At 37.5% G+C, this 12,240-nt stretch overlaps 1 protein-coding gene across 2 annotated transcripts in view; it reads left to right on the forward strand.

Moving 5' to 3' along the window:
* sgcz (sarcoglycan zeta) overlaps positions 1-12,240 on the forward strand; it is a 700,860-nt gene that overhangs the window by 585,443 nt on the left and 103,177 nt on the right. For both annotated transcript variants that reach the window (XM_062981524.1, XM_062981523.1), the window contains exon 4: positions 11,858-11,945. In XM_062981524.1, coding sequence (XP_062837594.1) covers positions 11,858-11,945 — 88 coding nt within the window. The remainder of the gene's footprint in view (positions 1-11,857; positions 11,946-12,240) is intronic.

Raw genomic sequence — 12,240 nt, forward strand, 5'->3', positions numbered from 1 at the left:
AATTTAATTGTTCATAATGTGTATATGTCTGTACATAACATTATGCACATTATGACCAAAGATTGAAGATCCAGTTGGAATTTGTGAATAATATAGACTGGAATTTTTGTTTGGGAGTTACAGATACTTACAAATAGGATTTCATGCTTACCTTTGCCTTACCACCTCCCAATCCCTTCTACCAAGTGGCAGCTGCTCTAATTGATGGGGATCTATTTCCTGGCTGTTTATTCCACTTTTTCCAGTGAATGATTTCTGGCACAAGTCAGATACAGGGTCTCTGTCAAACTTCCCCCTTATACCAGAGATCACTCCTGCCAGAAGATGGTCCCATCAGGCAGCTGCTTCCCAATTAGAAAGAACAGACCCCCATGGATCAGAGCATCTGCTTTCCCATGAGAGTGGATTGGGAGACTTTCAAAATCCTTATAAAGCCCTTCAATTTGGGACTACATAGAGTGTGTGAATATGTAATGGCCAAAACTGTGTAACCTTAGGCTACACTTTCATAAATGCCATCCACATTTTTAAACATGTGCTTTTAGAATTCTCAAATTATATCAAAATTAATCAAATGGATATATTAGATGAAGTTATTTATAACACCCCTGAATAGTGAATACATCTGAAGAGATTCATGGCAACAGACTAGAGAAAATAAAGTAATGAATAAGAGAAACTTGGATATCCCCTCTAAAAACTGGTGTGTCTTCTGTACAGGCATCCCATTTGTGTATTAGGGAAAAGGAGGGGATATATTGTGGTACAGCAATCTACTTAGCCAAGCCATTGGCTGACTCCCTTGGAAGGGCTTTAATATAGATCAATTAAAAGTTCAAGTTGGCTCTTTAGAAAGGCCCTTTCAGGACTTAAAGTGATTTAGCTGTGACTGTTTTTATGCCTGCCAGAAATTTCCCTCCCTCCATCCATCCTTCCCCCTTTTATTTCACACAACACTTACTATAAAAAGAAATTAATTCCAAGGATCAGGGAAGAATTTCACCCACCAGCTGGTAGTCTTTTGCTGATGGATTCCTTGTCACCCTCACAATACCAGGCTTGTATATTACTACTTGGTAGTCATTGAAACCTACCACAATCCTGATTAGGTACTAATAGCCCTTGGGCAGGATCCCATTTGGGGTGCAGTAGAGGCGGGGCACCCCACTCCAAGAGGGAAAGGTATAGGAGATCCTGAATGGTGGCTACCATGATGTTAGATACAAAGTTGTGGATACAAGTGATCAGGTGAAGAGCTATGGATCCAATAAAGCTGTCTTCTCCATTGATTGTATCTTCTTATGTCTTCCCATATTGTCTCCTAGTCTTCATCTATTCTTTTTCCAGTTCTTATTCAGTGGAAATTAAACTTAATTTTCATAATTGATTGTTTCACATTAAATCATATGCTCATTTTTGTTTTCCCACTGTTTCCGTTGCACTAAATTTTGGGTTGTCTAAAATACCTTGGGAATTCATTTCTATTTTCATATAGTAAGTAAGACACTCCTTAAAAATCTGAATTTAGAATCCAATGAAGGATGAGGAATATTTAGATCAAATTCCAAAGCATTACATCATGTCATGTTTATGGTGCATTGTAGAGGAAGCACCTGACATCTTAGCCAGAGGGGAAAGGCTATTTTTATTAGTTTAATGAGCATATAATGTATTCAAAAATCCCCTATGTTTATTTTAATGAACTCATAAATTTATCCTAAAAGTAACTGGTTCGGTTAGACAAAGGTTGACATCAAAAAGGGTCTATTATCTTGCAGTTTTATGAAAAAGCATGAAAAAGGATTAATACCGAGATAGGAAATGGAAATATGACTCACAAGCTAGTGTATGTACATACAGTTTCAATAGCATAAAGATGATAAACATAACCATTATTAGATACACTTTTTTAATTTTTCCTCTAAACATTTGCACAATGTTTGTTACCTGATTAAAGTTTAGTAGACAGATGTGTCTACTTGACAAGTTGACCATGGCTTTTGAAATAAGCCAGGTGTCTGCTGAGACCTTGAAAGACAAGACCTAACTGAAGAGGAATGGACAGCCGTTAGAGGAAACGAGAGAGAGGGGACAACCCATGACACACCAACTGGGGAGAAACAAAAACAGTTCTCCAAAGAAATATTGAAAAGATTACATTTTGAGGAGGATATAGGGGTGTCAATCTTTATCTTTTTCTCCCTAGTGCACAAAACACAGACAGAGACATTCTGATGGGAGAGTAGAATTTTAAAGTTCTGGGGAGAGTGAAAGGAAGTGCTCAAAAACCCTTGTAATGTTTCTTGGCACAAACATTGCTGTGTTGCACAATTACAACATATTTGTATGCATTAATGTATCTTGCAAAAAAAGATTTTGCAAACTAATTTTTCATTAGCAATTCCTAAAATGTGAACATTGAAAATCCATGTGTGATGTGTTTTAATGTCCTTTCCAGTCAATAACAAAAAAGCAAACATCCTTCACCTCTCTAAAAGCATGAATGACATGGACCATGTGCAAGCCTGTGACAGATAGAAAAGAAAATTGGCTTTCTATAGCTGGTGAAGGGAAGTTATCTATCATTTTGAGACCCACAAAAGTGGCTAGTTATTGCATCATTATGGTTTTAAAGTATTCTTCTGTCTTTATTCAAAAGTATGGCATTGTGAAAATCCTGTTTTGGAAGGAGGAAAAACATAGAGAAATTATGATAGAAGTAACTGAAATTAGTCACATATTTAAAGTATTTTTTAATTTTTATCTCACCTCTCTCCTAATATAGGGATTTAAGGTACCTAACAATAAATAGAAAACAATGCAAAATTAAAACAATGTCAATGCATTAAAATGTAAATATTAACATTAAAAAGCAATTAAACCATTGTGTCACTAAAACCATTACATATTAAAATATTAAATGCAGTAAAACTTCATAACCTCCTTGTACAAAGATTATTTCTTGTAAAATTGCACTTGTAATATAATTTAATGATGCTGTAATTTGAATAATAGAAATATAAGAGTTGGAAGAGACCACAAGGACCATCCAATCCAATCTCTGTCATGCAGGATCACACAATCAAAGCACACCTGCCAGATGGCCATCCAGCCTCATTTTGACAGCCTCCAGAGAAGGAGACTCCACCATACTACATAGCAGTGTATTCCACTGTTGAACAGCTCTTGCCCTCAGAACGTTTTTTCCCAATGTTCAAGTGGAAGATTTTTCATGAGGTTTGAATCCATTATCCCATGTCCTACTTTCTGGAGCAGCAGAAAACAAGCCTGTTTTATCTTGATTGTGACATCTTTTCAAATATTTAAACATGGCTATTAAGTCACCTTGTAACTTTTGCTTCTCCAGGCTAAACACACCCAGTTCCCTAACGTGTTTCTCATAGCGCGTGGTTTCCATATCTTTTACCATTTTGGCTGCCCTCCCTGAATATGTTCTGTTTTGCCAATATCCTTCTTGAATTGTGATAGCTGGAAATTAACACAATATTCTGGATGAAGCTTGACCAAAACAGCATAGAGAGAAATGATTTCTTCCCTCAATCTAGACACTGTACTCTTCTTGGTGCAGCCTTGCATCACATTGGCTTTTTAAGCTGACACATCATACTGTTGGCTCATGTTCAGCTTGTGGTCTATTAAGACTTAGAGATTTCTTTTTTCAGTTAGGAACAATGCACATTTACATAGTAAATGATATTTTCTATGCAAAAAATGTACATTGTTAGAAAACAAACTTGTGGTGTATAACTCCTTATTTATAATAACTTCCTTCCAACCTCTTTGCTTTCTGTTGCCTCCTTTGGCATACCAGTGGCTACTTTTTTCTGAGTAAGGATTGGACTATGGGACTCCTTTCCTAGACTGCTCTTGGATGGAAAATGGATCCCAAAACCTGTTGCAGGATCGAAATGGAACAACCCATTGCCAGTTCACTATTTCCTAAGATTGTATTTATTACCCTGATATCCTGATTGGTGCAGGGAGGTCAATGCTCACTGGCAGCTGGTGAGTTTTATGTCAGTCGGGCATTGGATCAACTCTTGTTTTTAATCCTAATTTTAAAAGAACTATACAAGGTTCTTCAGCCATTTGGCACCTTGGAGAACTCCTTTGATGTTCAGTATAAAATCCATAGTGGATTTGTTACCCAATGGCATGAAAGCCACCAGTCACCACTGGAAGTGTGTGATGAAGAGGACTTTCAAGATGTATTGTTTTGATACCTCATTGTTAAGTCTTTTATTATTACAGTCTCTTTTGCCAGACCAGCAGGCACCAGGGCTAATGATCTTCAAGAGTTCACAAGGGACATGAAAAATCTAATCACTACTTAGGAAAAATATCCCCAGCATCTGCTTTTGTTGCCATCCCCTCCTTTGGCAATGTTCATAAGCTCAGCCCGAATGATTGCTTTGGATGCAATGGCTCCTAAACAGTCATGTCTATACAGCTGGAAAGATGGACAAGCCAAAAAGCACCTTTCATCTGCCAAGCTGCAGGAAGACAAGCTGTTTGACAAACCATGAAATGAGTCAACTAACAGAAGGGGGGAGAAAGAGAGAAAAGGCACATCACCACATGACATCTTCTGAAGCAGTTCTCAGTAGCTCCAAACATGTATTTATGCAAACTGATAAAATGGCAAAACTAATACACTGGCAAAAAGAGGAGATAGCTTACTGACATTTGGGAGGGAGAGCAGCTCAAGATTGGAAATTCAAGAGGCATACAAAAGTAGCATTGGCCTATCATAATTTGCTGCCTGAGGTAGAGCAGTAAATTATGTTCACCATTTACCCAAACACAAGGGCTGTCATACCCCTAAACAGCCAAAATATTCTGGCTCACAAAGCAGAGAAACCCCACCAGCATGCCTCCTCAATCCCTGGCAGTAATAACAGAGATAATAAAACAAATAAGCAATGTTTTCTTGACCTCCATGACACCCATAGTCTAATGACTAATTGTCCAATACAATTTACTATAATGCACTCACAGCACTGATGGAGTTTCTTTCTCACTCTCTCTTGAGTATTGATTCTTTCCAGCAAGGTATTCTATACATATGACATGCAAAACCCAGCAGTGACTGTTGGTTTTGATGCTTTGGGTTGATATTGGACGTTTTTTTAATGAAGTGTCTCAATGTGCTAAGACAATTTAACAATATTTTTACATGCTTAATTTCAGTGTATTTTCATAAAACCGTAAAAAATAATCAAGCATATATGAGGGTTCTCCAGAAAGTAGATTACTTTTTGGAATTAAAAATGAACAAAGTATAGGTGAAAACATTTACCATATGCAGTTGAAAGCCACACCGAAATACTACATCTCACGTAGTCGCCATTCAAATCTAGGCACTTACCATAGCGATTAATGAGCTTTGCAACTCCTTCCCCACTAAATTCTGCTGCTTGCGTCCTCAACCACTTGTTTCCAACAATGGGGGCGTGGCTGGTGATGCTGCGCAGCTGCGGGAAGGGGTGACTGGCTGGTTGACGATGCAAGCGGCAGAATTTAGTGGGGAAGGAGTTGCAAAGCTCACTCATCGCTATGGTAAGTGCCTAGATTTGAATGGCGACTACGTGAGATGTGGTATTTCGGTGTGGCTTTCAACTGCATATGGTAAATGTTTTCTCCTATACTTTGTTCATTTTTGATTCCAAAACGTAATCTACTTTCTGGATAGCCCTCGTACAAAACCTATAGCATATGGCATGCTAATGTATGTATTAGAAGTGCGCTTTTTTCATTAGTCCTCATAAGTCATATCAAATTTGTTAAATTCGTACTTACAGGACAATATGTGACAGATGGGTGTGATCTATGCTAAAAACGTAAGAATCAAAACTTAATACTTATACGTTTGCATTTTGTAGAATTCAAAAGGCTCTACCCTAAACAACATTTCCCAGAATTCTGCTCAGCACCGGAAAGCTCCAATCAGAATAGGGGAGAGATTTGTCCCTCCATAGCAGCAGCCAGCCAGAGTTCCAATAAATTGCTGAATTTGCAAAGAGGAAGACTGATACTTTTAGTAAGTAAATCTCTGTGCTGGGCTGGAAAGAAATCCCTAAATGTATGCCCCTTGGGGGGTCTCTTCCAACTCAATAGGAGAAGCATATTAATTAGTTTAGAGCAGTAGTTCTCAACCTATAGGTTCCCAGGTGATTTGGCCTACAAGTCCCAGAAATCCCAGCCAGTTTACCCGCTGTTAGGATTTTTGGAAGTTGAAGGCCAAAACATCTGGGGACCCACAGGTTGAGAACCACTGGTTTAGAGGCTGGATGGTCATCTGTCAGGAGAGTTTCAATGGTGTCCTTCTGCCTGGAAGAAGGTAGTTGGAGTAGATGGCCCTTGGGGGTCCCCTCCAACTCTTGGATTCTTTGAAAATGTAGAATTGGTTAATATTGGTTTCTATTGGTTAATATGAGAGACATTCAATGAAATAGCTTTTGTGGCTTTAAAAATATTTTTGTCATAACTTTTAAAAATTCCCTAAAATCAGTACACATATGAATATTTCTGAAAGTTGGAGGGAATGATCCTGTTATCTTGTGTCGTTGTATAGAAAGTCAAGGAGATAGCTTTTTTTAAAAAAATGTTGTTTATAAAAACCTTAAAAATTTCCCAAAAATCTGTGATTAAGTGAAACATTCTGAAACTTAATGGGTTAACAATGGTAAATGTGTTCTACCATTGTAGCAAGTTTCACCCCAATAGCTGTAAAAATGAGGGAGGGACCAATCATAGTAATAATGCACAATTACTACAAAGAAAAAGTAACAAAATTTCATTACTCTCTTTATAGTAACAAATTTTTCACTAACTATGTTTTAGAAACACTTTAGAAACAAAATACCAGCACCCCCTAATTTTGTAATACTTTTTGAAAAATTTTAATGATCACACATGCCTTGTCTAGTATATATTCTATCAAGTTTCTGTGATCAGAGATGCACCAGCAATTGATTTCACATTCACAACCTCCTGGGATTTAAACATTTTAACTTTATGTTGGCATAGCTAGACACAAGCTTCATTTGGCATGAAATATGAATTTTTGGAGGAATAATCTGATACAGTATGGGATTAGGTATGCCAATAGTTAAACATACCCCATCAATTTGATCTGCAGCAATTAGCAGGTTTAGTCTAATGTTTATTCTCATGTCATCAAAACCTTTGCCTACTAATTTATTCATACCAAATTGTTGTTAAAGGCACAGCAACAGATCAAACTAACATTCTCTTTTATTCTATCAAATCATTGGCATATTTTCCCAAAAAGTGTGTTGAGAAAGACTTCCTTTCCTTAATGTCACATTTGTATAAACATGCTGCTTCTAAGAGCTCAGAAAAGTTAACATTTTTTTAATTACACTTCCTTGAAACCCCTGTAAGCATGGCCAGAACTGTTCTCAGGATGTTTAGAACACATTTCTAAATCAAACAGCAGAAGATGTGTGATGTTTCTCAATGAGTTGATGGGTTTATGTAGTAGATGAATACCTGTTTTGAGTATTTTGTACTCAGGAAAGTAGTGAGATTTTTATATATAAATATTTTTGAATATGCTGTACTGACTGAGAACCAGAATAGTGTAATGGTCTGAAAGTTGGAATATAAGCAATGAGGATTCAAATCCCTCTTGGCCATAGAAATCCATGGGTGAACTGGATCATATCAAACCCACATAGAAAGGCAATAGCAAATACCCTCCAAACAAATCCTCCCAATAAAGTACTATTATAGGTTCTAGGCATGTGCAATCGATTAAAAATGTTTCAAAAGTCATTACAAAATTAGGGGGTTCTGATGTTTTGTTTCTAAAGTGTTTCTAAAGTGTCATTAGTAATGAGAGTAATGGAATTTTGTTCCCACATTTTTACAGCTATTGGAGTGAAACGTGTGACAATAGTAGAACATATTTACCTCTGTTAGCCCATCAAGTTCCAAAACATTTCACTTATCCATGGATTTTTGGAGAATTTTCAGTTTTTATGAACAACATTTTTTTAAAAAATCTACAAAAGCTATCTTGAGTTTTTTATATAATGACACAAGATAACAGAATATTATTCTCCCCCGCCCCCAACTTTCAGAAATATTCATACATCTACTAATTTAGGTAATTTTTTAAAGTTTTGACAAAAAACATTTTTTTTAAAAAGCCACAACAGTTATCTCATTGAATGTCTCTCAAATCAATAGAACTTCCATTTAGGAATTTATTCCCAACCCAGCACAGAGATTTACTTACTAGAAGTATCAACCAGTCCTCCTCTTTGCAAATTCAACAATTTATTGACCTCTAGCCAGTTGCTGCTACGGAGGGACAATAGCTCTCCCCTTTCCTGATTGGGACTTTCTAATGCTGAGCAGAATTCTAGGAACTGTAGTTTAGGGCAGGGCCTTTTGAATTCTCTGGCATAGGGCTCCTCACTTTCCCAAACTACATTTCCCAGAGATCTGTGCTTTCTCACACTCTTTCTCAGCAAACTCTGCTCCCTGCTGCTTCTCTCTCCTAACGGTAAGAGGCCACTAATTTAAAGAGGAAAGGCTTCCTTTTTTCTGAAAATGAAACTGACTTTGGGAGGCTTCCGAAATTTACAAAATGCAAACAAAAATGTATTGGGTAAGTTTTGATTCTTAAGTTTTTGGGTACGTTTCAATTCTTCAGTTTTGGGTGCGGGCCATGCCCACATATTGGATATTGTGCAGTAAGCATAAATTTAATTAATTTGATATGACTAAGGAAAAAATTGCACACCCCTAATAGTTCTCTTCAGAATGACCACAAATTGAAAACTACAACTAAAATGGTTACAGTGTTAAGATAGAATTGAGAAGAGTCAGGTTGAAATCCATTATCAGCTGTTGCTTCTTTGGTGTTGGGTGCCTTCAAGTTCCTGTATTACAAATGCATAAATTCCACAGCAGAAGTGGTTGGCCATTTTTATTTATTTATTTATTTACAGTATTTATATTCCGCCCTTCTCACCCCGAAGGGGACTCAGGGCGGATCACATTATGTACATATAGGGCAAACATTCAATGTCCATAAATACATCAAACCGAGACAGACAGAGACGACAGACAGACAGACGCAGAGGCAATTTAACCTTCTCCTGAGGGGATGTTCAATTCTGGCCACCAGGGGGAGCAGCTGCTTCATCATCCACTCTGATGGCCCTTCCTCACTTCCTCATTCCAATGTTGTAAATTAGTTAAACTTGCCTCCACACTTTTTATAAGTCGTACCTTATTTCCTACTTGATAGATGCAACTATCTTTCGGGTTGCTAGGTCAGCAATGAGCAGGGGCTATATTTTATTTTTAATTGACGGGTGCTCACCTCGCCATGGGCTGGCCTCGAATTCATGACCTCATGGTCAGAGTGATTTATTGCAGCAGCTGTTTACCAGCCTACGCCACAGCCCAGCCCCTCTTTTTTGCCAATGTATATTTAGTGAAAAGACATAAAAACACCATTCCACGTGTGCATTCAGTTGAACAACAAAGCCATTCACATAAGAGTACTGTAATACAATTGACATGTAGCTCTGCCTGCAGAGATTTACCCAAACACTGGTGATATAACATTTGAGCCATGATGCTTAGGGATTTAATTGGTGACCTGGGTAAATCATGCTTTACCAGTCTAACTTATTTAACAGAGTTGACCTGAGAATGAGCAGAGGAACTACACTGCATGCTTCATTGAGCTCCTTGATGGAAAGAAAATATGTAAACATAGTAAACAGCAAACACATATTAAATAGAGATTAATGGCAGAGAGACAGATTGGGTGCATCTACACTGTAGAATTAATGCAATTTGACAGCACTAAATGGAACACTATGGAATCCTGGAATTTGTAATTTAGTGAAGCATCAACATGCTTTGGCAGAGAAGGCTAAAAAAGGTGTAAAATTACAACTCCCATGATTCCATAGCATTGAGGTATGGCAGTTAAAATGGTGTCAACTACATTAATTCTACAGTGTAGATGCCCCAAGGAGAGAAAGAAATAACTTTAATACACCACATGTGTATAAGACCTGAAGCAAGGTCTAGTAAAGGAATGAGCAAAGTGCCTCCATAAATTGGATTCCTGACCATTTCTACAACTTTTGCACTTATTATGCCATCCAACAGCTACTGTCTATAGCAGTGGTTCTCAACCTGAGGGTCCCCAGATGTTTTGGCCTTCGACTCCCAGAAATCCTAACAGCTGGTAAACTGGCTGGGATTTCTGGGAGTTGTAGGCCAAAACACCTGGGGGACTCACAAGTTGAGAACCACTGGTCTATAGCAATAGTCTGACCATTACTATTAAGGAAGATACACTTCTGAATCTCGTGCCTTATCACACTAGAACTTAAAAAGTAGGCAAAGATTATGCATCCCATCTAAAATCCTGTGGCTGCCTCTTGCAGAATTCTGAGGCTTGTAGTTTAGTGATACCCAGGACCTCTCTGGCTAAGCATTTTAAAGGCCCCTTCTCTAAACTACAAGCCCCAGAATTCTGCAGGAGGCAGAAAATGGATTTCATATGGGATGCATATTCTATGCTAGTGGTTCTCAACCTGGGATCCCCAGATGTTTTTGGCCTACAACTCCCAGAAATCCCAGCCAGCTTACCAGCTGTTAGGATTTCTGGGAGTTGGAGCCCAAAACATCTGGGGACCCACAAGTTGAGAACCACTGCTCTAACCGGCCCTGGTGCTGCTTGGAAATTTTTTTTTCCCCAAAGCCTTTTTTCCCTTCCAGATTTATGTGGTGTGTTCTTTGAACATTTTATACTGCATAAGAAGATCTGGACTCCTTCCTGCATTATAATTTTCTTCATATTTTGGGTACAACTATAACATCTCTTAAAACCTCTAAAGTGATTTTGGGATGTCTTGTCTGTCTGAACCACAAAGCTAGCAAATGAAAAAAAGATCTCAATTTAAAACAAAAAATCACAGTGAAAATCCTGAAATGGTTAAAAAGTTTGATTAGTAAAGAAGCAGGTTAGTATATTTTAAAGCTGGAATAAAATTGCCTTTGTAATGTTTTATAAACTTTTTTAAAGTTATGGCAACACTTATTAAGATTTCTATGAGAATGTAGTTACCATCCACTTTTTCATAGCCCATATTAATGTTCTTGTCACCAAATGCTTGTAATAAAAGCTTCCATAAAAGAAACCACAAACTGATGGGGAGGAGTTCATAGCAGAAATATAAGAACAAATAAGGTCTCAAAATTTGTCTAAGCCAAGCAAAAAGGACAGCATCATCACCATTTACATAAAAATCTTAGTAAAACAAGGCATTTTGTCATATTTTGTTTCTGGTAGAGTTATCCTTGCAGACTAGAGAGAATCTTTCCAAGAGCTTTTCATTCAGCTCATATTCTGCTGTTTAGAATGAGATGTTGCTGTCTCTTCCAACAAAATACCAGGTTTTTACAGACGTCTGTTGTTCTTACCACTATATACTTTTGATGTCTACTGACAGCAGTCTATTTGCCTGTTGTAGTTGTAGCTCTGAAAATGTCTACACTGACCACTTAATGCAAAGGGTCACCAGATCAGCGCCATGGTGGCATCGCATCATACTATCAAGTTTGCAAGCCAAAGGCTTTCACAAAGATGCAGTTTTGAGAGGGAACAGCTTCCAAGTTTAGATTTCTGGCATAGCTTAAAACTATTTTAGTTGATTAAGTGCACAGATTTTATTAGTTCTTGCCAACATACTCATGCTTTAAGTTCACAGTTATAGCTTGACTCTGCCTCTGTATTTTTTCCCTCTCATTTCCTTGTCTTATACATGTTCCTCAGGATAGTCCACTGGTCTTACAATCTGACAGAAATGTTACAGTGAATGCAAGAAATCATGTGGGACAATTAACTGGACAACTTACTGTAGGTAAGTCTTATTTTCTCATGAAGATTTTATGTATCATGTTAACTTTGTAAAAAACATTCCTTTGATGTCTATGACATAAGAAAAAGCAGTTGCTTATGATGATTCAATTTAATGCACTCTAGGTAGTTACAGTTTTGGTGGAATTTAGCCTTGCAGTGGTAGATCTACCATCTATCTATCTAACTATCTCTCTCTCTCTCTATCATCTATCTATCTATCTATCTATCTATCTATCTATCTATCTATCTATCTAATAATATACAACTTATCACATTTGAAAGCCATTTGAAAGTCA

This window comes from Anolis carolinensis, chromosome 5 (assembly GCF_035594765.1).
Source record: "Anolis carolinensis isolate JA03-04 chromosome 5, rAnoCar3.1.pri, whole genome shotgun sequence".
Lineage (NCBI taxonomy): Eukaryota > Metazoa > Chordata > Lepidosauria > Squamata > Dactyloidae > Anolis > Anolis carolinensis.